Raw genomic sequence first — 27,020 nt, forward strand, 5'->3', positions numbered from 1 at the left:
TTGGGATTGCAAGGATTTACTGCAGAACAGTTGCAGAGGGTGTTGGGAGGTAGTGTTCTGTCCTCCCAGACTGTTGATCTGGAGTAAGATTAGATAGAGTTAAATATTGGAATGTGGTGGTGTGGTTTTTGTTATTATTTTGTGAGGGCTAATAGTTGGCAGGGTCATTTTCCTTTTCCTTTCGTAGGTAGGCCGTGAATGGCCTCACACTCCAGTACAGTAGGTGACGGTGTATGCACCTAAAAGTTGGATGCGATCCGCCAACCAAATCCCAAAGAAGAAGAAGAAGTGACGTCATTGTTATGCGACCGGTCGGAGAAATGGCGAACAGCAAAAATAGTGTACTTCTCTCTTCTTTGGCGGATTATGGAGACGACTCTGAGCCAGATTCCAACCCAGAAACCGAAGAAACAGGTAGATAATTTACTTTAGCTACTTATATCAGAGCATGTGAGCGGAATTGAGCGGTTAGAAATCCCGCACATCGCCCATGGAGCAGTGCTTGCGCACCGCTCCAGCGCTTCAACACCCATCTATTTGTGTGACTACCTGGACCTACCATTTTGTTTTTTAAAGTTCTGAAACCAAACCATATGGATTTGAATGAAAAGTATTTGAATAAACATGAAAAGGTTAATGTAAGAAGCCCACGTGATTTCAAATAGGCTACATGTCATATTAATTAAACAGCATATAAACACTCTAAATAGGTCAGGAGCCAGACAGGAAGCCTAAGAACGAATGAAAATGAATTATTTAGTCTATATTATTTCAAGGTTATAGCCTACGAATAAATAAATCGCGTTTGCGAGTGATACGCAATAGGTTGGTTGGGACATAAAGCGCTCAGCATTTAAACAACATTTCGTTGTGTTAAATGCCAGCAGCATACCACCCTGCATACCACTGCTGGCTTGCTTCTGAAGCTAAGCAGGGTTGGTCCTGGTCAGTCCCTGGATGGGAGACCAGGTGCTGCTGGAAGTGGTGTTGGAGGGCCAGTAGGAGGCACTCTTTCCTCTGGTCTAAACAAAGATCCCAATGCCCCAGGGCAGTGATTGGGGACACTGCTCTGTGTAGGGTGCCGTCTTTCGGATGGGACGTTAAACGGGTGTCCTGACTCTCTGAGGTCATTAAAGATCCCATGGCACTTATCGTAAGAGTAGGGGTGTTAACCCCGGTGTCCTGGCTAAATTCCCAATCTGGCCCTCAACCATCACGGTCACCTAATAATCCCCAGTTTACAATTGGCTCATTCATCCCCCTCCTCTCCCCTGTAACTATTCCCCAGGTCGTTGCTGCAAATGAGAACGTGTTCTCAGTCAACTTACCTGGTAAAATAACGGTAAAATAAATAAAATAAATAAATCATTATAGTCTATAAATTGCCCATATAGGCTGTGACTTAGAATTAAATACAAATTCAACGAAAAATGACTTATTAGTACCTTTTGAATTCATTTTTACAAACACGGGTTTGGTCAGTCTGTGGCTTCAGGCCAGTGGCGGTTCTGGGGGGGGGGGGGCAGTGCCCCTGTGACAACAATTTTGGACCCCCTTGTGGCCCCCCTAAATGTGGAGTATGAAATCATTTTTACATAACACATTTTTGCTATCGTTCTTTTTTTACATCCGTTATAAGACCGTGGCAACGATGATGATTATCAACATGGTACTTTGCCTGCTAATGCCTGCAACGCAGTGAAGAAAACATTGACAACAATAACGTCTAATGTAACTGGCCCCTCTAACAGTACAACTGGCCCAGCTTGGCCCCCCCAGTTGAAATGGTCTAGAACCGCCACTGCTTCAGGCTCAAGCTATGGTGCCTGGAGAGCATCAGGCAAGCAGCGGATAATATCTTCTCTTCACCTGCAAAGCCACTGGGGAGGCTAAACACCCTTTTGGCCACTCTTGTCAGGCTGGGCAGAGTTTTTATTTTTCTATATGTAGGCCTAAAGGTTTTTTAGGCAAAATAACCCAATCAAAACAGAAATCTCCTTGAATATGGCAGGTCTATTGGGCCAATTATTGTCTATTGTGTAGATCAGGGTTCCTCAACTGGCAGCCCGCTGGCCAAATCATTTTGGGCCCCCCAAATTATTAGATTGTTTTAATATTTTAAAATATTAAAAAAATTACGACATGCAAAAAGTCCCAAATGCAATGTCCCAAGAAGCAAGTTACTCTACCTAAATAATTCAAAAGTTACATTTGAACTTAATTCATGAGGAGAGAGAATACGGGAGACAGTCAACTAATAAAGCAGGCAGCAGACCATTTTGTGGATGTCGGGTGAGACGGATGTGATTTTAATGCGCAGGAAGTCTGACATCTGAAAGCCGGTTCCTGCGTTCATAGAAGAAAATGAGGACTCGCAGGTGTAAGTTGATCCAAACATTGTTAGCACATAAAATGCACGTTTCTTTATTGTGCTATATTCCTCTGAGCATGCCACCAAAAACACACGCAGGGACTCGGCACTCCTGAGCGCATCCCAGATTTGGCTCGACATCTGGAATTCAATCAGCTCAGTTTGAATTGCGGCCTCATCCAGTTTTTCCACAATGTACACCACTGTTTTTCTAACTTGTAACTGCAGATTTAAGTGACAGAATATGTCAGCCAAAAAAGTAGTCTTTCTAGCTTGCAGTTAATGTTAATGCTCTCTGCGTCGGGCGTCTGTCTGGGCAGGAACGCCACTTTGACCGTGCCTCATTCTAAATAAGACACACTGGCTTGGCATTGGTAAAAGATGGCGAGATGATCGCGTATCTCTCTGTCCATTCTTCCCAGAAACTTCGATTTTCATTATCCACCTTTCTTTTGATACTTTCTGGTAGCAAAATTCTCTCTTGCTATCAAGTTAACGTCAACATTCGTTCAGAAAAATTAAAAAGGTAGTGTAGCCTACAGTAGGCTACATTGATCTGTTTTCCTCCACCAATCAACGCACAGAGAAATAGACAAATAATATTTGAATAGAGACATCTGATTTTATGACCGTAATATTATATTCTAATTCTGTTCATCACCGCACTCCCTCGCTTGCTCTTGGTCCTCATCTTTGTAAGCCACCTTGATTTAGCACTTGTGTGTTTTATCAGTTTCTTTATGAAAATATTTAGCGAACTCCATGACAGTAGCTAATGCAAGGGGCTATAGCAGCGCCACAAGTAGACTACAGATGGATGCTGGGCGGGTTCTACCGTGAGCGCTACTGCTGGAGCGGGCGAGAAGACCAACGCTCCGCTCACATACTCTGACTGATATTGCATAGAAATTAGAATTTTGGACTCAAATCTGTCCTGAGACAAAAGTGGTTACCCAAAACTCGCATTGTGTAGGTTCAATAATGTTGCTAGCTAGCTACCTAAATACTTTATCGGTGTGTTATTGTTCTAATGACATTTGTCCCACAACACGGTAAACAAACACTGAATTATTTTACGTTATCTAAACTCACTCTACCGGTTGTCCGCCAAGTTCATCATTAATGTGTTATGCCGTTGGACATTTTAGAAACAATATTGACAGGTTATTATTATTCAAACAGACTTTTGAAAAGTTTGTGCGTCACCTGACTGCATGTGTAACAGTATAGTTTCCGTCCCTCTGCTCGCCCCAACCTGGGCTCGAACCAGGGACCCTCTGCACACATCAACAACAGCCACCCTCGAAGAATCGTTACCCATCACTCCACAAAAGCCACGGAGGAACAACTACTTCAAGGTCTCAGAGCGAGCGACGTCACCGATTGAAACGCTATCAGCGCGCACCACCGCTAACTAGCTAGCCATTTCACATCGGTTACACATGCTCACGCGATATTGAGACTTGCTGAGTTTGTGCAGGCATGGTTTTGCTCATGTGTCAGGTGATAGAAATCAGAAAGCATTACCAGAAAAAACGGGTCAATAATACTTTTCTATGGATGTTTTTGTCTAAAATTTCCAATGACTAAAGGACCAACCAATTTGACTACCAGTAGAGTAAATCCCAAATGCCAGTTTATTCAATTCACTGCCTATACAAAATGTTGATGAAGTAGAGGCCGACCTAATCCCAGCAAGCTGGCTTGCTATTGGGTCAGGAACCCGGCAACTGAATGCTGTCATGTTTCCAACCTGATAACCAAGCTCTTTGTCATTCTGCAGAGAGCCATGGAGTAGGCCTGGTGTCGGCTGCCTACGGAGAGGACGACATTAGCCGGATTGAGGATGGCGACGACAAGGCATCTGGAGACGAGGACAGCGTGGAGAGCTCCCGTAACTCCGTCGGTTCTCTTTCCAACTTAGTCTCTTTCACACAGCACCCTGCTTGAGGTATTTCTCTGTGTGTGTTGGGTCACTCAGGGATGTTAACGCTTTGCATTTTTGTCTTTGTAGGAAATGGATGAGTCTGACGAGGGGGGAGACACAGATGATTATAAGGTATTTGAAACCCCCCCCCTGATTGTGGAATGGTTTGGGCTTATTTAATGTTAGTTAGGGGGTCATGGGTCTCCCAAGTGGCGCAGCGGTCTAAGTCACTGCATCTCAGTGCTACTGCAGACGCTGGTTCGATCCCGGGCTGTATCACGACCGGCCGTAATCGGGAGTCCCATAGGGCGGCGGGTTAGAGGAGGCCGAGGTAGGCCGTCATTGTAAATAAGATTTTTTTCTTAACCTCTCTAGGATATGCGGGACGGTAGCGTCCCACCTGGCCAACATCAAGTGAAAATGCAGAGCGCCAAATTAAAAAAATTACTATAACAATTTAACTTTCATGAAATCACACATTCAATATACCAAATTAAAGCTACACTTGTTGTGAATCCAGCCTACGTGTCCGATTTCAAAAATGCTTTACGGCAAAAGCAAACAATGCTATTTCAACCCTCCCGGCGTGGCACAAAACGCAGAAATAAAGATATAATTCATGCCTTACCTTTGACGAGCTTCTTCTGTTGGCACTCCAATATGTCCCATAAACATCACAAATGGTCCTTTTGTTCGATTAATTCCGTCGATATATATCCAAAATGTCCATTTATTTGGCGTGTTTGATCCAGAAAAACACCGGTTCAAACGTGCACAACGTGACTACAAAATATCTCAAAGGTTACCTGTAAGCTTTGTCCAAACATTTCAAACTACTTTTGTAATGCAACTTTAGGTATTTTTTAACGTAAATAATCGATAAAATTGAAGACGGGCTGATCTGTGTTCAATACCGGAGGAAAACAATGTGTAGCATGCTTTCTGGTCACGCGCCTCTAACAAACAGTACACTTCACTGGAGCCTCATTCTGAACATGGCTACTTCTTCATTTCTCAAAGGAAAAACCTCAACCAATTTCTAAAGACTGTTGACATCCAGTGGAAGCGATAGGAACTGCAGGAAGGTCCCTTAGAAATCTGGATAACAAATGAAAACCCATTGAAAAGAGAGTGACCTCAACAACAACAAAAAATCTGAATGGTTTGTCCTCTGGGTTTTGCCTGCCAAATAAGTTATGTTATAGTCACAGAAATGATTCAAACAGTTTTAGAAACTTCAGAGTCTTTTCTATCCAATACTACTAATAATATGCATATGTTAGCATCTGGGACTGAGTAGGAGGCAGTTTACTCTGGGCACGCTTTTCATCCAAACGTGAAAATGCTGCCCCCTATCCTAGAGAAGTTAATTGACTTGCCTAGTTAAATAAAGGTTAATAATAATCAAGATTGTCTGTGGGGTGCAAAGAGAAGTGAAGATTGTTAATATTCCCTGTAGGTGCCACTAGGTGGGACTGTTGATCTATTATATGATTTGTCTTTATTGGCCGATACTTGAAGTCACAAGCCTTGCTGGCAGGCTACTGCTATCACTATTTACTGGTACTACCAATCTAACATATAGAATTGTTCTAAGGTCAAACCAAGGATAATTTAGCTATTTGATTTTGAATTTGAAGTACTTAAAAAATAAATAAAAAATATTTGATGTGGCATTGAATTTTCCCTTACTGCTATTAGCCCATACAAATGCATTGAATAACAGTTTCACTCCATCGAACAAAAAAATCTAAAGGAAGTTTGTCCTGAAGTGTTTGTTCTATATCTGAGAGATATAAGAAGGATCAGGAAACTATTTGTATATTTTTTTGACATGAATTTTACTCCTTATGTTTGGCACTAAACTATCTCCATATATACTGTACTTCCATTCATTGTTTTAACCTGGTACTGGGGACCTTCAGACTAGTCTTGTGAAGCTTGTGGGCATCCTGGAGAAAAACAACGATAGAAAACCTGATTATCTCTAGGTTAAAATGACGGCTATTCATGGTGATTTGTTTATTTTGCCAATTAGATTTCCGCGGGTCGTGGAGGGCTAGGTGCTACTCAAACAAACAGAATCATTACAGGGCCAGGGCCACTTTAATAACATAGCATTATGTGTGTGTCTGACAATTGGCTATGCTACGAGGGGCCTATGATCAGGCACTGGATGCAATTTGTCTGAAGAACGGTAGCATTTCATAACATAGGAAGGGGGGGTCATGTGGAGGACTGGTGAGGTGTGTTTGTGTGTGTCTTGGGGGGGTGTCAGGTGGAGGACTGGTGAGGTGTGTTTGTGTGTGTCTTGGGAGGGGGTGTCAGGTGGAGGACTGGTGAGGTGTGTTTGTGTGTGTCTTGGGGGGGGGTGTCAGGTGGAGGACTGGTGAGGTGTGTTTGTGTGTCTTGGGGGGGGTGTCAGGTGGAGGACTGGTGAGGTGTGTTTGTGTGTGTCTTGGGGGGGTGTCAGGTCAGGTGGAGGACTGGTGAGGTGTGTTTGTGTGTGTCTTGGGGGGGGGGGGGGGGGGTCAGATGGAGGACTGGTGAGGTTTGTGTGTCTTGGGGGGGGGGGGTCAGGTCAGGTGGAGGACTGGTGGGGTTTGTGTGTCTTGGGGGGGGGGGGGGGTGTCAGGTCAGGTGGAGGACTGGTGAGGTGTGTTTGTGTGTGTCTTGGGGGGGGGTGTCAGATGGAGGACTGGTGAGGTGTGTTTGTGTGTGTCTTGGGGGGGGGGTGTCAGGTCAGGTAGAGGACTGGTGAGGTGTGTTGTCTTGGGGGGGGGGTGTCAGGTCAGGTAGAGGACTGGTGAGGTGTGTTGTCTTGGGGGGGGGGGTCAGGTCAGGTGGAGGACTGGTGAGGTGTGTTTGTGTGTGTCTTGGGGGGGGGTGTCAGATGGAGGACTGGTGAGGTGTGTTTGTGTGTGTCTTGGGGGGGGGGTGTCAGGTCAGGTAGAGGACTGGTGAGGTGTGTTGTCTTGGGGGGGGGGTGTCAGGTCAGGTAGAGGACTGGTGAGGTGTGTTGTCTTGGGGGGGGGGTGTCAGGTCAGGTAGAGGACTGGTGAGGTGTGTTGTCTTGGGGGGGGGGTGTCAGGTCAGGTAGAGGACTGGTGAGGTGTGTTGTCTTGGGGGGGGGGTGTCAGGTCAGGTAGAGGACTGGTGAGGTGTGTTGTCTTGGGGGGGGGGTGTCAGGTCAGGTAGAGGACTGGTGAGGTGTGTTGTCTTGGGGGGGGTGTCGGTTGGTGAGGGGTGGGGGTGTCAGGTCAGGTAGAGGACTGGTGAGGTGTGTTGTCTTGGGGGGGGGGTGTCAGGTCAGGTAGAGGACTGGTGAGGTTTGTGTGTCTTGGGGGGGGGGTGTCAGGTCAGGTAGAGGACTGGTGAGGTGTGTTGTCTTGGGGGGGGGGTGTCAGGTCAGGTAGAGGACTGGTGAGGTGTGTTGTCTTGGGGGGGGGGGGTGTCAGGTCAGGTAGAGGACTGGTGAGGTGTGTTGTCTTGGGGGGGGGGGTGTCAGGTCAGGTAGAGGACTGGTGAGGTGTGTTGTCTTGGGGGGGGGGTGTCAGGTCAGGTAGAGGACTGGTGAGGTGTGTTGTCTTGGGGGGGGGGTGTCAGGTCAGGTAGAGGACTGGTGAGGTGTGTTGTCTTGGGGGGGGGGTGTCAGGTCAGGTAGAGGACTGGTGAGGTGTGTTGTCTTTATGTCAGAGGTGAGTTGTGGTAAACTGATCCAGAACCTGACAAAGACTTCATCCGTAATGTGTTTTCACTAGCTGCTACTTGTTTTTCTCCCTGTCTTATGATCTGATCCTGTATCTAGCTACTGTTGCCTTAGTGCCGAGACCCACTATTATGAGTAATGTCTTGTCAGCCACACCATTGGTCCCCACTTTGTCCTAAGGGCCGAACTCCGTAACTGTGTAACTGTGCTTCATCTGCTACGTACTTCCTATTGTATCTTACAAGTCATCTAGTGTTGGGTTTAGATGACGCTAGTTTTAGTAAAGGAGATGTATCTAGCAGTATGTTGCTCTGATGTATCCTATGTTGCTCTGTCTGTATGCTATGTCTTGCTTGTCCTATGTTGCTATGTCTTGCTTGTTCTATGTTGCTATTGTCTATATTGTAATTGTTTTTAATAACCTGCCCAGGGACTGCGGTTGAAAATTAGCCGGCTGGCTAAAACCGGCACTTTTACTGAAACGTTGATTAAAGTGCACTGTCCCTGTAAAAATAAAAATAAACTCAAACTCAAACTCAGTAGGCTCTTGTGACTGTTGCACATTGCTTACTGGTAATCTAAGAGAGTTAAACGCTTAGCAGTTTGTTCAAACACGTCTTCAACTCTTAGCCAAAACTTACTGGTAATAGCTTGTTTGTTGCGCAAGCGTTGATTTATCTAGCCACTACGTTCTCCTATCCACTGCATATGCAATGGCTTTGATTTAGATTGAATTGAGAAAATGACAGATCTGTGTTAGACGTATTTGTGTGTCAAATAACAGTAGTAATAGAATGGCCTGCTCTCTTTAGAGGGACCAGGAGTGGACTACTGCCACAGTCTAGAAGAACCTCGAAAGAACCATGATAGAACCAACACTCCTTCTCTCCTTGGTCAATGAGAAAGTAGTGGGGTGGAAAGCGATGGGCGGAGGAGGGGTTGTCACCATATGTGTCACATTTGTCTCTTGATCACATCAGGGACAGTGGAGAAAGAGTGGGGGTTGTTTGATTGTTTCTTGCCCCCTCTCTACCCCCGTGACCTGTGTTTTTGCCCATAGTGAATATGCAGTAACCCAGAATAATGTCAGTTTGGCCGAGCTGTTAGTTCTGTTGCTGTAGTTTCCTCTCTGGCTGAAAGTGCTATTCATTACAGTGAGATGGGGGCAGGGGGGGGGAGAACCTCTGGTAACCACACCCCTTCCTGGGGTCCTCCTGTCCTACTTAGTTTGGCCCTCGGGCCCTCTTCATGACAATTCTTGGATGTGTCCATGCAATTGCTAGGTGACTGGGTGGCGGAAAGTGTATATCCTCCAGTGAATAAGAGCACTGTTCCTGTCTGCTGAACCTGTGTTATGGCCCAAGTTCTGGCAAAGACGGGCCATATTTTAGAAGCAGCTCAGATCGCCCCACCTCCTGCCAAGCCCGTTTTCAATAGAAATCTCTGGGGAATTAGATAAAGGTCTCATTGCCAAAACCCTGAAGTATCCCTTTAAAGGCCCACCTCAGAGGAAGTTGCCGCACCTATTTAGAGTACTTCCTGTCCGAGAGCAGAAAAGGTTCCACCTCGAAGACTGACGCAGGCTGCTAATATATATTCAGAAATTGGGGGGTGGGACGTTGTGGTAACTTCCACGTGTAGCAGAGAAATGACAACAAATAGGCCACTGACTGACAGCTGTCAGTAACTAGCTCGCATGCTAACCTTAGCCAGCTAATGAAAGTTACAATGAATTTGGAAAGTATTCAGACCCCTTGACTTTTTCCACATTTTGTTACATTACAGCCTTCTTCTAAAATTGATTCAATTGTTTTTCCCCCATCATCAATCTGCATACATAATGACAAAGGAAAAAATGATTTTTATAAATGTTTGCTCAAATTTTTTAAAATAACAACAGAATTTACATAAGTATTCAGACCCTTTACTCAGTACTTTGTTGAAGCACCTTTGGCAGCGATTACAGCCTCGAGTCTTCTTGGGTATGATGCTACAAGCTTGGCACACCTGTATTTGGGGAGTTTTTCCCATTTTTTTTCTGCAGATCCTCACAAACTCTGTCAGGTTGGATGGGGAGCGTGGCTGCACAGCTATTTTCAGGTCTCTCCACAGATGTTCGATTAGGTTCAAGTCCGGGCTCTGACTGGGCCACTCAAGAACATTCAGAGACTTGTCCCGAAGCCACTCCTGCATTGTCTTGGCTGTGTGCTTAGGGTCGTTGTCCTCTTCAAATCAAATGGTATTTGTCACATGCGCCACATACAACAGGTAGACCTTACAGTGAAATGCTTACTTACAAGCCCTTAACCAACAATGCAGTTTTAAGAAAAATAAGTTTTAAGTAAAAAAATAAAAGATAAGTAAAAAATAAAAGTAAGAATTAATTAAAGAGCAGCAATAAAATAACAATAGCGAGGCTATGTACAGGGGATACCGGTACAGAGTCAATGTGCAGGGGCACCGGTTAGTCAGTTGGAAGGTGAACCTTTGCCCCAGTCTGAGGTCCTGAGCGCTCAGGAGCAGGTTTTCATCAAGGATCTCTCTGTACTTTGCTCCGTTCATCTTTGCCTCGATCCTGATCAAGTTGTAGAAACATCTCAAGGATGATCAATGGAAACGGGATGCTCCTGAGCTCAATTTCAAGTCTTTTAGAAAAGGGTCTGAATACTTATATAAATAAGGTATTTCTGTTTTTTATTTTCAATTAATTTGCAAACATTTCTAAAAACCTGTTTTTGCTTGGTCATTATGGGGGTATTGTGTGTAGATTTCTGACTATTTGTATTTTATTTAATCAATGTTAGATTATGGCTGTAACGTAACAAAATGATACAGAAGGCACTGTATCAATGCATTGTCTAAATTGCACAGCTATGTATCACTTTGCAGCCAGTGTTTGTGATTGCCATGCTGCTAGGTTGCAATTAATCCCAACCCTTAAACTAAACGTAGGCATGAAAATAATTTGCGCATAAGACTCACGAAAACATCCGAAGTCAGACGTTTAGATTTGGCACTTCAAGCCCAAATATATCATATTTTGACTAAAACTTATTGACTAACATCAATCATTGCGCAACATCGCGGGTAAGCTCTGGCCATCGTCTTTCAGCTCAAATTAGTGGAGTTCTACTGGTATGGGCATTTTAGCAAGATGTATAACTGGTATGGACATTTTAACAAGACGTATAACTGGTATGGGCATTTTAACAAGACGTATAACTGGTATGGACATTTTAACAAGACGTATAACTGGTATGGACATTTTAACAAGACGTATAACTGGTATGGGCATTTTAACAAGATGTATAACTAGTATGGGCATTTTAGCAAGATGTATAACTGGTATGGACATTTTAACAAGACGTATAACTGGTATGGACATTTTAACAAGACGTATAACTGGTATGGACATTTTAACAAGACGTATAACTGGTATGGACATTTTAACAAGACGTATAACTGGTATGGGCATTTTAACAAGACGTATAACTAGTATGGGCATTTTAACAAGACGTATAACTGGTATGGGCATTTTAACAAGACGTATAACTGGTATGGGCATTTTAACAAGACGTATAACTGGTATGGACATTTTAACAAGACGTATAACTGGTATGGACATTTTAACAAGACGTATAACTGGTATGGACATTTTAACAAGACGTATAACTGGTATGGACATTTTAACAAGACGTATAACTGGTATGGACATTTTAACAAGACGTATAACTGGTATGGACATTTTAACAAGACGTATAACTGGTATGGACATTTTAACAAGACGTATAACTGGTATGGACATTTTAACAAGACGTATAACTGGTATGGACATTTTAACAAGACGTATAACTGGTATGGACATTTTAACAAGACGTATAACTGGTATGGACATTTTAACAAGACGTATAACTGGTATGGACATTTTAACAAGACGTATAACTGGTATGGACATTTTAACAAGACGTATAACTGGTATGGACATTTTAACAAGACGTATAACTGGTATGGACATTTTAACAAGACGTATAACTGGTATGGACATTTTAACAAGACGTATAACTGGTATGGACATTTTAACAAGACGTAAAACTGGTATGGACATTTTAACAAGACGTATAACTGGTATGGACATTTTAACAAGACGTATAACTGGTATGGACATTTTAACAAGACGTATAACTGGTATGGACATGTTAACAAGACGTATAACTGGTATGGACATTTTAACAAGACGTATAACTGGTATGGACATTTTAACAAGATATTTAACTGGTGTAATTGACAGTGCATCAACATCGATAGCAGCTGCGATGTTATGCTCCCTGGAGATCCAGGACAGTCCATGGTTCTGTGAGTGATGTGAAACCCCCCCTTCTGTGTGTTCTCTTTAGGAGATCCCAGAGGCAGAGAGGAGAGACCCCAATGAGCTGGTCGGTGAGTGTATACACACACACACCCAAACAGACAAACCAACGTGTTTTGATACAATACAAACTTGGTGTTAAATATTTATTTATATTGTGGCAATTGAACATTAGATGCCCAAACCGTGCTTTTGGTTTGACTTAATGAGTAACTGATGTAGATGGGAGTTCAATAAGTCTTTGTCTTCAGACTGGGTAATTCAGCTTGTAAATGTGTCATAGGGTAAAACCACTTGAATTCAATCATTTTGACAGCATCGCTTTTGATTTTAAACCAAACTTTCCCATACATATTTCCTCATGGAAGAAGTGGTCAGAAAGGGACTTTTATGCCATAACATTCAGGAGATAAAGGTGCTGAGTATGGTGCTCACCATACTATGAGACTTCCATGTCTTCATCACTGGAATATAATAGTTGTGTTTGATATCATTTAAAAGCCTACAAACAAGGTTGTCTATTTTATAATCATCTTTTTTTCAATGTCATTTTATTTTATTTTTTTACCTTTAACGTCAATTATCTAAAACCTGTAAACTCAGATTTCTTTCATATTAGCATATGTTGTAGCCTAGACCCTATTTTACATCTGAAGTTTTTGAGTTGTGCCCGCCATTGGTTGAGACACAACATGCTCTTAACCCAACCAGTCCCACTCATTTTTAACATTGCATGTTTTTTTAAATTATTTAAAAAATGTTTTTACCTTTATTTAACTAGACAAGTCAGTTAAGAACAAATTCTTATTTTCAATGATGGCCTGGGAATAGTGCCTAACTGCCTTGTTCGGGGGCAGAATGACAGATTTTTACCTTGTCAGCTCGGGGATTCGATTTTGCAACCTTTCGGTTACTGGCCCAACGCTCTAACCACTAGGCTACCTGCCTCTAACCACTAGGCTACCTGCCTCTAACCACTAGGCTACCTGCGTCTAACCACTAGGCTACCCTGCCGCCCCGTTTTTGAGGATTGTACCATTGGATTTGCCTATTTCTTCTGCAGCCGTAGATACCAACTATTAGTCTGTGTGATTAACGGAGGTTAAGCTCCAGCGGTGTTTGAGACAAGGGCGGAGCCCGAAGGGTACCAGAGCCTGGTCTTTTTTTCTTTTTTTTTTTACAAAAACGTCTGTAGAGTCCGAATGATTTGAGCTACAAACTATTGATAGCTATTTGGAAGCTGAAACTCTCATGAGCACTTACATGTAACACAAGAGTCGTTAGACGGTGTGGGGTTCTTCTAAATAGAAGATCATAGGAAATCCCAGGACATGGTGTCTATAATACTGTAATAAGCTCACATAGTTGCTGTCACACGATTTAGCTGGTACATTTACTACCACAAAGATGGCCCCCAGTCCACCCACCATCAAATGTAAACTTAAATGGTCATGTCTACTCTACTATCTATATGTCTATGATTTCAATAGGTTTCCTATGGAGGATTGACAGTATCATTTTTAAAACAACAGATATTTCCATTCAGGTCAACATTCTCTGATGTGTGGACCTCCAACCATTTTTGTGGTACCTTTTTGAAAGTAGAAGTTTTTCAATTGTTGTACATTTATCAGCCTAAACATGACACCCACCCTGTATTCAAGAGCACCTTGTGTCTCAGCTGATTACGGGCCCAACACAGATACCTTAGATGATGTAAAATAGGGTCTAGGCTACAACATATGCTAATTTGAAAAGATCGGAGTTGACATGTTTTTAAATAATTTGTAATAATTGTTCATTGACGTGTGTGTTCAGAGCAGGAGAGAACACACTGCTCTATTAGGCCATTAAACAGTAGTACCAATCAGGGGTTGAAACGCAAATCATTTTCCAATCGTTTAGTTCGGAACAGAACCATTTCCCCCCCCCCCATTCCGTTCTGATTCTGTTCCTTGAAAAATGTTGTTATTGTCCGGTTTTCGGTTCTGTTCCCTGAACCGGTTCCAACCCCTCCAACCTATCACTCCCTCTACTGTGTGTGTGTGTGTGTGTGTGTGTGTGTGTGTGTGTGTGTGTGTGTGTGTGTGTGTGTGTGTGTGTGTGTGTGTGTGTGTGTGTGTGTGTGTGTGTGTCAGAGAGGGAAACTGTGTGTACACACGTACGACCCCACATCCAGGTGCCAAATTTCACACACATGATGTAATTCAACACTAATCTCCCGTGTCACGCCCAAACTCTACTTTATGGGAGAGAGTATGAATGTGTATGATAGTTATGTTTGACCATTTGGAGAGGTCTGAATACCTACCTATAACTAAGATCAAATCAAAGTTTATTTGTCACGTGCGCCAAATACAACAAGTGTAGACCTTACAGTGAAATGCTTACATACACAAAAACAACAGTGCAATTTCTAAGTTAAAAAAAGGTATTAGGTGAACAATAGATAAGTAAAGAAATAGAAACAACAGTAAAAAAGACAGTGAAAAAGAACAGTAGCGAGGCTATATACAGGAACTGGTTAGTCGGGCTGATTTAGGTAGTATGTACATGTATGTATGGTTAAAGTGACTATGCATATATGATAAACAGAGAGTAGCAGTAGCGTAAAAGAGGGGTTGGCGGGTGGTGGGACACAATGCAGATATTCCGGGTAGCCAATGTGCGGGGGCACCGGTTGGTCGGGCTAATTGAAGTAGTATGTACATGAATGTATAGTTAAAGTGACTATGCATATAAGATAAACAGAGAGTAGCAGCAGCGTAAAAGAGGGGTTGGTGGGGCACACAATGCAAATAGTCCGGGTAACCATTTGATTACCTGTTCAGGAGTCTTATGGCTTTGGGGTAAAAACTGTTGAGAAGCCTTTTGGTCTTAGACTTGGCGCTCCGGTACCGCTTGCCGTGCGGTAGTAGAGAGAACAGTCTTTGACCATTTTTAGGGCCTTCCTCTGACACCGCCTGGTGTAGAGGTCCTGGATGGCAGGCAGCTTAGCCCCAGTGATGTACTGGGCCGTACGCACTACCCTCTGAAGTGCCTTGCGGTCGGAGGCCGAGCAGTTGCCGTACCAGGCAGTGATGCAACCAGTCAGGATGCTCTCGATGTTGCAGCTATAGAACCTTTTGAGGATCTCAGGACCCATGCCAAATCTTTTCAGTCTCCTGAGGGGGAATAGGCATTGTCGTGCCCTCTTCACGACTGTCTTGGTGTGTTTGGACCATTCTAGTTTGTTGGTGATGTGGACACCAAGGAACTTGAAGCTCTCAACTTGCTCCACTACAGCCCCATCGATGAGAATGGGGGCGTGCTCGGTCCTCCTTTTCCTGTAGTCCACAATCATCTCCTTAGTCTTGGTTATGTTGAGGGAGAGGTTGTTATTCTGGCACCACCCGGTCAGGTCTCTGACCTCCTCCCTATAGGCTGTCTCATCGTTGTCGGTGATCAGGCCTACCGCTGTTGTGTCGTCTGCAAATTTAATGATGCTGTTGGAGTCGTGCCTGGCCATGCAGTCGTGGGTGAACAGGGAGTACAGGAGGGGACTAAGCACGCACCCCTGAGGGGCTCCAGTGTTGAGGATCAGCATGGCGGATGTGTTGCTACCTACCCTCACCACCTGGGGGTGGCCCGTCAGGAAGTCCAGGATCCAGTTGCAGAGGGAGGTGTTTAGTCCCAGGATCCTTAGCTTAGTGATGAGCTTTGAGGGCACTATGGTGTTGAACGCTGAGCTGTAGTCAATGAACAGCATTCTCACGTAAGTGTTGCTTTTGTCCAGGTGGGAAAGGGCAGTGTGGAGTGCAACTTTTTTTTTCTCCGTTTTCGGATCCATCCCTCATCTCTGACATATTTTGGGTCTGATCTGTTGCACCTGAAATCCGAATCGCCAAAACAATTCTGCACCTGGGTATTGATTTTCCAAAAAAATGGGATCCGTGAACACCTCTAGCTTGAGGTAGGCCTAGTCAGAGTTGATCATATAGGGCTGGGACCTCTTGTGGTTTAGAGAGCTGTGATTCAGACCGCTGTTTGCTATGTTCCTGTTACCTCACACACACACTGCAGGCTGTGTTCATGTAAAGCATGCTAGGACGTATGACTCGTCTGACTCGGTATGGTATTTTCTACTGCTCATTAGTGTGCTTGCAGCCAAGTGCATATTTGTGTTTAGTGTGTTGTTGTCACTGAGTACATCATGACTCTGTAATGGCTTCTGTCTGTCTTATGTGTGTGTGTATCTCTGTATGTGTCTGAGTGTGTCGTGTGCACAGTCCTGTCGGTGCAGTTAGCCAGTAGGAGAGGGTAACGCCCTACCCCTCCCTGTAGGGGTTTGTCATACCCCTCTCACCTACAGACAAGGCAGGATGTGGTGGGGAGGAGAGAGGAGGGGGGAGAGGATAGGGTAACGCCCTTCCCCTCCCTGTAGGGGTTTGTCATACCCCTCTCACCTACAGACAAGGCAGGATGCGGTGGGGAGGAGGGGGAGAGGAGAGGGTAGGTCAAGCAGGGTAGTGTGAGGGTTCGAGGTTTGCTTTTGTTTCCACCTTGGCATCAAACAAAACAACAAGGCGAGAGAGAGAGAGCGAGAAGTTTGAAAATGAAGAAGAGAGTAAAGAGATTGAGGGGAGGGGGAGGGAGCCTGGAATGTGTTGGGTACATAGAGGAGCTTGTTGCCTACACACCATAGTGTATGTGACCTACGATACAGGCTAAAGGAGAACGTCTGCGGTGTCGTGGTCCTAGAGGTTTAACTGATAGAAATGTTTATCATCTAAATTCACGCTCAGTCTTGTACCTTACTTATCTGTTCTCACATGCAACGTTTACACACATTTTTGCTCAACCATTTAAAGCCTGTGATAGATTGACAGTGCTGAGAGACTGTAACGTGCCCTCCCACTGATGAGGCTTTAGACTGAAGGATGCCTGGCCTGGAGTCAGAGAAAGAAAGAAAGAAAGAGGAGAGAAAGGAGGGAAGAGTTTGAAAAAAGGGCATCCTCTCTTCTCTACACAAGCCCCAACATACCTTCCCTGACTGGGTGTGGTAACTAGGTCTCATACCAGGACCAGATGGTCCTGAACACCTCACACGCATGCAGAACAACCTTCAGTTCAGAATTGAGTTGAACATGTTGATTCAACACACTAGTTTTACAGACATGATTTCTGGGTTCACCTCTAAAGAATGTAGCTACTAGACTGTCTGTAGTCTGCTCTTCTGATTGGTTCTTTTTCTGTGTTTCCGCCCCAGCTCTGTTCTCAGAGAAAGTGAGGAACATGTCACCTGACAAGATCCGGATCCCCCCTGAACCACCAGGACGCTGCTCCAGTCACCTACAGGTACTCACAGCCCTACTTACCTGTACCAGTCACCTACAGGTACTCACAGCCTTACTTACCTGTACCAGTCACCCACAGGTACTCACAGCCCTACTTACCTGTACCAGTCACCTACAGGTACTCACAGCCCTACTTACCTGTACCAGTCACCTACAGGTACTCACAGCCCTACTTACCTGTACCAGTCACCTACAGGTACTCACAGCCCTACTTACCTGTACCAGTCACCTACAGGTACTCACAGCCCTACTTACCTGTACCAGTCACCTACAGGTACTCACAGCCCTACTTACCTGTACCAGTCACCTACAGGTACTCACAGCCTTACTTACCTGTACCAGTCACCTACAGGTACTCACAGCCCTACTTACCTGGACCAGTCACCTACAGGTACTCACAGCCCTACTTACCTGTACCAGTCACCTACAGGTACTCACAGCCCTACTTACCTGTATCAGTCACCTACACGTACTCACAGCCCTACTTACCTGTACCAGTCACCTACAGGTACTCACAGCCCTACTTACCTGTACCAGTCACCTACAGGTACCCACAGCCTTACTTACCTGTACCAGTCACCTACAGGTACTCAGCCCTACTTACCTGTACCAGTCACCTACACGTACTCTCAGCCCTACTTACCTGTACCAGTCACCTACACGTACTCACAGCCCTACTTACCTGTACCAGTCACCTACACGTACTCACAGCCCTACTTACCTGTACCAGTCACCTACACGAACTCACAGCCCTACTTACCTGTACCAGTCACCTACAGGTACTCACAGCCCTACTTACCTATATCAGTCACCTACAGGTACTCACAGCCCTACTTACCTGTATCAGTCACCTACAGGTACTCACAGCCCTACATACCTGTATCAGTCACCTACAGGTACTCACAGCCCTACTTACATGTACCAGTCACCTACAGGTACTCACAGCCCTACTTACCTGTACCAGTCACCTACAGGTACTCACAGCCCTACATACCTGTACCAGTCACCTACAGGTACTCACAGCCCTACTTACCTATATCAGTCACCTACAGGTACTCACAGCCCTACTTACCTGTATCAGTCACCTACAGGTACTCACAGCCCTACATACCTGTACCAGTCACCTACAGGTACTCACAGCCCTACTTACCTGTACCAGTCACCTGAACTGCTGAGCTATATGACTAGCTATCACTCTTGCGTACCTGTGCAATTCCTATTTGTCTAAAGGGTTCTAGTCACCTGTTTTAAACAACCATCACATTTGTCACACTGACCTACAGCACCTCCAATTTAGCAGTGACACAGTAAGCTCTCTGTCAACAAGTAGTAGACTGCTGGGTAAGGACTGGTAGGTGTATGGTGTACTGGAGGGAGGACTGGTAGATGTATTTTTATTTGATTTATTTCACCTTTATTTAACCAGGTAGGCCAGTTGAGAACAAGTTCTCATTTACAACTGTGACCTGGCCAAGATAAAGCAAAGCAGTGCGACAAAAACAACAGAGTTACACATGGGATATACAAACGTACAGTCAATAATACATAGAAAAATCTATGTACAGTGAGTGCAAATGTAGTAAGATTACGGAGGTAAGGCAATAAATAGTCCATAGAAGCGAAATAATTACAATTTAGCATTAACACTGGAGTGATACATGTGCAGATGATGATGTGCAAGTAGAGATACTGGGGTGCAAAAGAGCAAAAACAAAAAAATAACAATATGGGGATGAGGTAGTTGGGTGTGCTATTTACAGATGGGCTGTGTACAACGATCGGTAAGCTACTCTGACAGCTGGTGCTTGAAGTTAGAGAGTGAGATAATAGTCTCCAGCTTCAGTGATTTTTTGCAGTTCGTTCCAGTCATTTGGCAGCAGAGAACTGGAAGGAAAGGTGGCCAAATTAGGTATTGGCTTTGGGGATGACCAGCGAAATATACCTGCTGGAGCGCGTGCTACAGGTGGGTGTTGCTATGGTGACCAATGAGCTGAGATAAGTTGGTGCTTTACCTAGCAAAGACTTATAGATGACCTGGAGCCAGTGGGTTTGGCGACGAATATGTAGCGAGGGCCAGCCAACGAGAGCTAACAGGTCGCAGTGGTGGGTAGTATATGGGGCTTTGGTGACAAAACGGATGGCACTGTGATAGACTGCATCCAATTTGCTGAGTAGAGTGTTGGAGGCTATTTTGTAAATGACATCGCCGAAGTCAAGGATCAGTGGGATAGTCAGTTTTACGAGGGTATGTTTGGCAGCATGAGTGAAGGAGGCTTTGTTGTGAAATAGGAAGCCGATTTCTAGATTTCGTTTTGGATGGGAGATGCTTAAACTCTCTGGTACAAGCGTCCCACCTCGACAACAGCCAGTGAAATTGCAGGGCGCCAAATTCAAAACAACAGAAATCCCATAATTAAAATTCCTCAAACATACAAGTATTATCCACCATTTTAAAGATACACGTCATGTAAATTCAACCACAGTGTCCGATTTTCAAAAAGGCTTTACTGCGAAAGCACATGCGATTATGTTAGGTCAGCACCTAGTCACAGAAAACCATACAGCCAATTTTCCAGCCAAAGAGAGGAGTCACAAAAAGCAGCAAATTTCTGCGGGGGGTGCAGAGCTGTTGGCCGGTGTAGGGGTAGCCAGGTGGAAAGCATGGCCAGCCATAGAAAAATGCTTATTGAAATGATCGATTATCGTAGATTTATCGGTGGTGACAGTGTTTCCTAGCCTCAGTGCAGTGGGCAGCTGGGAGGAGGTGCTCTTATTCTCTATGGACTTTACAGTGTCTCAGAACTTTTTTGAGTTTGTGCTACAGGATGCAAATTTCTGTTTGAAAAAGCCAGCCTTAGCTTTCCTAACTGCCTGTGTATATTGGTTCCTGACTTCCCTGAAAAGTTGCATATTGCGGGAGCAAGTTGGTCAGAATGATATCTATGAGGGTGTCCGTGGTTACAGATTTAGGGTTGTACCTGGTAGGTTCCTTGATAATTTGTGTGAGATTGAGGGCATCTAGCTTAGATTGTAGGATGGCCAGGGTGTTAAGCATATCCCATATCCCTAACTCTGAAGATAGATGGGGGAGCAATCGATTCACATATGGTGTTCAGGGCACAGCTGGGGGCTGAGGGGGGTCTATAACAAGCTGCAACATACTTATTTCTGGAAAGGTGGATTTTTAAAAGTAGAAGCTCGAACTGTTTGGGCACAGACCTGGATCGCATGACAGAACTCTGCAGGCTGTCTCTGCAGTAGATTGCAACTCTGCCACCTTTGGCAGTTCTATCTTGTCGGAAAATGTTGTAATTGGGGATGGAAATTTCAGAATTTTTGGTGGCCTTCCTAAAGTGTATGGCCTACTGGAGGCAGGACAGGTAGGTGTATGGCCTACTGGAAGCAGGACAGGTAGGTGTGTGGTGTACTGGAGGCAGGACAGGTAGGTGTTTGGCCTACTGGAGGGAGGACAGGTCGGTGTGTGGCCTACTAGAGGCAGGACAGGTAGGTGTATGGCCTACTGGAGGGAGGACAGGTAGGTGTATGGCCTACTGGAGGGAGGACAGGTAGGCGTATGGCCTACTGGAGGGAGGACAGGTAGGTGTATGGCCTACTGGAGGCAGGACAGGTAGGTGTATGGCCTACTGGAGGCAGGACAGGTAGGTGTATGGCCTACTGGAGGGAGGTCAGGTAGGTGTGGTATACTGGAATTGGGCTGGGTATGAGATAAACACTGGTTTCCAGGTAGTACATTGCCTCTCCTGCCAATGCCTGAGCTTCGTTCAATGCCAGCTGCCAGACAAGCAGCATTCTGCAGTTGTTGGTAAATGTTCCACAATGTTCTGCTGGAGAGCAGAGTCCTCCAGTGAGAGAAGAACATCAACATGTAGGAAAAGACCAGCAGGTCATCTCACAGTGCTCAGCACTCTGTCACAGTCCACAATCCTCCTCTCTCGACAGCCTCTCTGACTCTGGTCCAACGTTTTCCTCACAAATAAGTTAGCATTCCTATGTAGACATTGCCATTTATGCACAGATCTAGGATTAGCGTATCCTCCCCAAATCTTAGCCCGATCTGTAAAAGGGAGAAGTCTGCCAAACTTAGTGAAGTGAATGTAACTCTTGTTGGGTAGGTGTTGGGGCAGGTGAGGGTGTGGCTGACTGAACAGGTTCAGCACCATATAGCGTTGCCTCAGGGTGTGAACACACCCTAACACCCCTCTATCTAGTGAATCAGTGATGATGAATCACTATCTGGATATCCCTCACCTCAGGCTGCATCTAACACCAGCACACACACACAGGAAGGGGACTGTTTGACTCGGGGGCCATGCGGAGCCAGGGTTAAGTCTGTCTTGTGTTCAGTAAAAGCTCATCATTTTGAACAGCCGTCACAGCCGTTGTCTCTCCGAAAAAGAGCTGTTCAACACTTCCGTTGTCCTAGTACTTGGGCCAATTGAACTGACTGTTCTGAGTACTGTAGATACAGTAGTGTCATTACATTCCAATCCTCCATCTTGTCCGTTTAAGGATCATTTATCATAGTGGATCCCCCAGGTTCCAGTTGACTGGCCCGGCTCCCTGGTTACCAAATATTTCCCTGAGGTATTAGGAACTTGTATTAGGAACTTCTACTAGTGGGGATTTGACTCCTGTGTTACCTATCAGATATGTTGGTTTTCTGTCAACAGGTGAAGATCCAGAAGCTGTATGAGAAGAATCTACATGGAGACTTTGACACAAACAACCACATTCAGAGGAAAAAAGAGTTCAGGAATCCCAGGTACACACACACAAACACAGGTACACAAACACACACAGATTCCTAGAGTTACGATCCTATCCATGATACACATGTTGCTTTTCCAGATACATTTGTTAACGTGTCTTTGTGTCTATCCAGTATCTATGAGAAACTCATCCAGTTCTGTGGCATAGATGAACTGGGAACCAACTACCCTAAAGACATGTTTGATCCTCACGGCTGGTCAGAGGACTCTTACTATGAGGCCCTGGGTAAGGAGGTCATTGGTGCGTTGGTGGCTGTATGTGCTTGCCAGTCAGTCCTATCAACTGAACAGTTTTCGTTCCCTCCCTGCAGCCAAAGCTCAGAAAGTAGAGATGGATAAGCTGGAGAAAGCCAAGAAGGACAGGACGAAGGTGAGGACCACAGGCGTTTTAATTGACTTGAAGAGGCCACCCGAGGTAATATAAATTACAATACACACGTTTTCAACCCCCCTCACCAAACTAACCCGTGTCTTCCTCTAACCCCATGCCCAATCTCTGTTAAACCTGGACAGAGAAAATAGCTTTTCCAACACTATACGTTTACTGCACTCCTGTTTCACTAATGACAGACAGGGCTGTTCTGTAATCAGTCTATGCGTCAGGGGCATGTTGCCACAGACTGCCTGTACTTTATGTTCAAGTATCCTGCCAAGAGATTAAGTGTCACCACAACAGCCCGTCAGCACCACCCAGCCCAGCCCTCTGCAGTACGAGTGTGATAGTGTTTTGTCTTCTCTCTCCTAGATTGAGTTTGTGACGGCCACTAAGAAGGGCAGCAACCCCACCAACGCAGCAGTTCCCACAACCAATACTGCTGCTAGTACAGCTACAGGTACACCCGACTACAGCGCCTTCACAAAGTACCCCTTGACTCATTCCACATTTTGTTGTGTTACAGCCCCCAGACTATCGAAAGAGAGAACCCCTCCCCCACGATAGAAACATTATCTTTCCTTACTTTTTTTTAGCGTGACCTTCCTAAAAGAGAAAAAAAACGTAGGATTATATCTGGTTCCCGTTTCTCTCCCTTTCACTATTTCTTTCAATTTCAATTCAAGGGGCTTTATTTACATGGGAAACATATGTTAACATTGCCAAATCAAGTGAAATAGAAAATAAACAAAAGTTAAATAAATGATAACAATAACTCACAGAAGTTCCAAAATAATAAAGACATTACAAATGTCATATTATGTCTATGTACAGTGTTGTAATGATGTGCAAATAGTTAAAGTCAAAAGGGAAAATAATTAAACATACATATGGGTTGTATTTACAATGGGGTTTGTTCTTCACTGGTTGCCCTTTTTCTAGTGGCAACAGGTCACAAATCTTGCTGCTGTGATCGTACACTGTGGTGTTTCACCCAATAGATATGGGAGTTTATCAAGATTGTATTTGTTTTCAAATTCTTTGTGGATCTGTGTAATCTGAGGGAAATATGTGTCTCTAATATGGTCATACATTGGGCAGGAAGTTAGGAACTGCAGCTCAGTTTCCACCTCATTTTGTGGGCAATGTGCACATAGTCTGTCTTCTCTTGAGAGCCAGGTCTTCCTACGGCGGCCTTTCTCAATAGCAAGGCTATCCTCACTGAGTTTGTACATAGTCAAAGCTTTCCTTAAGTTTGGGTCAGTCACAGTGGTCAGGTATTCTGCCACTGCGTACTCTCTGTTTAAGGCCAAATAGCATTCTAGTTTGCTCTGTTTTTATGTTAATTCTTTCCAATGTGTCAAGTAATTATCTTTTTGTTTCCTCATGATTTGGTTGGGTCTAATTGTTGCTCTGTGGGGTGTGTTTGTGAACAGAGCCCCAGGACCAGCTTGCTTAGGGGACTCTTCTCCAGGTTAATCTTTCTGTAGGTGATGGATTTGTTATGGAAGGTTTGGGAATCGCTTCCTTTTAGTTGGTTGTAGCGTTTAACGGCTCTTTTCTGGATTTTGATAATTAGCGGGTATCGGCCTAATTCTGCTCTGCATGCATTATTTGGTGTTTTACCTTGTACATGGAAGCTATTTTTGCATAATTCTGCATGCAGAGTCTCAATTTGGTGTTTGCCCCATTTAGTGAAATCTTGGTTGGTAATCAGACCCCAGACCTCACAACCATGAAGGGCAATGGGTTCTATAACTGATTCAAGTATTTTGTTGCCAGATCCTAATTGGTATGTCGAATGTTATGTTCCTTTTGATGGCATTGAAGGCCCTTCTTGCCTTGTCTCTCAGATCGTTCACAGCTTTGTGGAAGTTACCTGTGGCGCTGATGTTTAGGCCAAATCAAATTTATTTATAAATCCCTTCTTACATCAGCTGATATCTCAAAGTGCTGTACAGAAACCCAGCCTAAAACCCCAAACAGCAAGCAATGCAGGTGTAGAAGCACGGTGTCTCGAAAAAACTCCCTAGAAAGGCCAGAACCTAGGAAGAAACCTAGAGAGGAACCAGGCTCTGAGAGAGAGAGAACACGAGAGAACTGGAGAGAGAGCGAAGATGTGATCAGGGAGAGAGGATTGGAGTGATCAGTCTTTGGTTCCAAATATTGGGGAATATGCCAGGGCTAAGGATGAGTTTAAGTATTGCCAATTGGAATTTGTGGTTGTATATTTTATCATTTCATTTAGGATACCATCAACACCACAGCATACCCCATGAGTCTCTTCCCTGTCTCTCCCTTGTTCTCTCTCGCTCGCGCCCTCTCTTGCTTTCTCTATCTCTCTTGCTCTCGCTCTCTCTCTCTCTCTCTCTCTCTCTCCCGTTCTCGCTCTCTCCCCCGTTCCCGCTCTCTCTCCCGTTCTCGCTCTCTCTCCCGTTCTCGCTCTCTCTTCCGTTCTCGCTCTCTCTCCCGTTCTCGCTCTCTCTTCCGTTCTCGCTCTCTCTTCCGTTCTCGCTCTCTCTCCCGTTCTCGCTCTCTATCCTGTTCTCGCTATCTCCCGTTCTCTGCCGTCCGCTCTCTCGCTCCCATTCTCGCCCGTTCTCGTCGCTCTCTCTCTCGCTCTCACCCGCTCTCTGTCTCGCTCTCTGTCTCGCTCTTGCTCTCTCGTCCTCTCTCGCTCTTTCTCTCTCGTCCGCTCTCGCTCTTTCTCTCTCATCCGCTCTCGCTCTCTCTCGCTCTTTCTCTCTCGTCCGCTCTCGCTCTCTCTCTCGCTCTTTCTCTCTCGTCCGCTCTCGCTCTTTCTCTCTCGTCCGCTCTCGCTCTTTCTCTCTCGTCCGCTCTCGCTCTCTCGCTCTTTCTCTCTCGTCCGTTCTCGCTCCCGTTCTCTCTCTCTCGCCCGTTCTCACCAGTCCTCTCTCTCTCTCCCTCACCAGAAGCTCAGAAGAGGAAGAGTAAGTGGGACTCTGCGGTGCCCGTGACCCTGGCCCAACCCGCCCTGCTCACTACCACGGCAAACCTGCCAGCGGTTGTCTCCGTGACGACCACCGCCAGCGGAACCAAGACCACCGTAATCTCTGCCGTAGGAACCATCCTGAAGAAAGCCAAGCAGTGAACAGAGAGGAAGTGTGTGTTTTGGATGGATGAGAGGATGGATGGATAAGAACGTGTGTAAGCGAGAGAAGTGTGTTGGTGTGTATGGTCCTGTGTGACTTGCTATGAGAGAGAATGTCTTCAGAAAATATGGAACATTTCTATATTCATCTAGCCATACAAGACTTCTGCATCTCTCCTTCTGTCTCTGGGATGTTTGATCTACAGGATGTGGTCAATGGACTCCATCCTGTCTCTGGGATGTTTGATCTACAGGATGTGGTCAATGGACTCCATCTTGACTTGAGATTTAATAAGACTCTTTGTACATTTTTATTTATATCAATGTGAGATTCCACTTTCATCCAGCTGTCCAGTCAGCACTCTGTTGAAGTTATGCATTGATCTGTTTTGTGTTTCTGTCAGCTAGAAACTGGGTTTAGATGTTAGCTAAAGACTGTCCGTTGGGAAAACCATCCTACCTAGGAAGTAACCTAGTTATGGCATAAGTTACTAGTCTCATGTCTGAAACTTGAAGATTTAGTCTCTCGCTTCCATCCTCCAGTAAAGTGGTTTCTTACACTATCTACCCATCTGTTATGGTAAAGTATATATTTGTATTGTTTTTGGGCTCCACAAAAGGATTCTGTTCTACCCAGAGTGTATATATGGGCTGTGTTTTGATCATGTACTGGAATGTGGTCTAGAGAAGATGAAAGAGGAATATTCAGACTATGGATATTTGCATCAATGTTCCTTGCCTCATTTAATTTGATTTTAAGTGGCCTATTCAAAGAGCTTAGGGGGAATCATTTTTACAAATGTACATATATATCGCTGATGGTGATGATGATGGTATGATCAATAAAATATATACGTCATACTGCCTTTTCAATCGGAGTGTGTGCCTATTCTTGTACACTTGTCTTGGCTTCAATAGCATCTGTCTTTCATACATAATGTAAGATAATACTATTTGATCATATTTATTTTCATACTGTTCTCTGGATAAATATTTTCAATGTTCTGTCCAGAAATGAAGGGATGGTTTTGTTGTT

The 27,020-nt window shown here is 44.7% G+C and overlaps 1 protein-coding gene across 2 annotated transcripts; it reads left to right on the plus strand.

Moving 5' to 3' along the window:
- Nucleotides 1–263: 263 nt before the first annotated feature.
- LOC139570012 (SAP30-binding protein-like) lies at nucleotides 264–26,857 on the plus strand. 2 transcript variants are annotated; one of them, XM_071391446.1, is made up of 10 exons: nucleotides 264–414; nucleotides 4,155–4,273; nucleotides 4,386–4,430; nucleotides 12,402–12,444; nucleotides 17,622–17,710; nucleotides 22,401–22,492; nucleotides 22,613–22,725; nucleotides 22,811–22,914; nucleotides 23,245–23,332; nucleotides 25,806–26,857. In XM_071391446.1, exons 1-10 carry the CDS (start codon nucleotides 303–305, stop codon nucleotides 25,982–25,984), a joined length of 984 nt encoding a protein of 327 aa, XP_071247547.1. In that variant the 5' UTR covers nucleotides 264–302; the 3' UTR covers nucleotides 25,985–26,857. The 2 variants fall into 2 exon arrangements, with proteins under 2 accessions (XP_071247547.1, XP_071247548.1); XM_071391447.1 differs by having other exon boundaries at nucleotides 22,811–22,869.
- The last annotated feature ends 163 nt before the right edge of the window (nucleotides 26,858–27,020 follow it).

This window comes from Salvelinus alpinus, chromosome 3 (genome assembly GCF_045679555.1).
Source record: "Salvelinus alpinus chromosome 3, SLU_Salpinus.1, whole genome shotgun sequence".
Classification (NCBI taxonomy): Eukaryota; Metazoa; Chordata; class Actinopteri; order Salmoniformes; family Salmonidae; genus Salvelinus; species Salvelinus alpinus.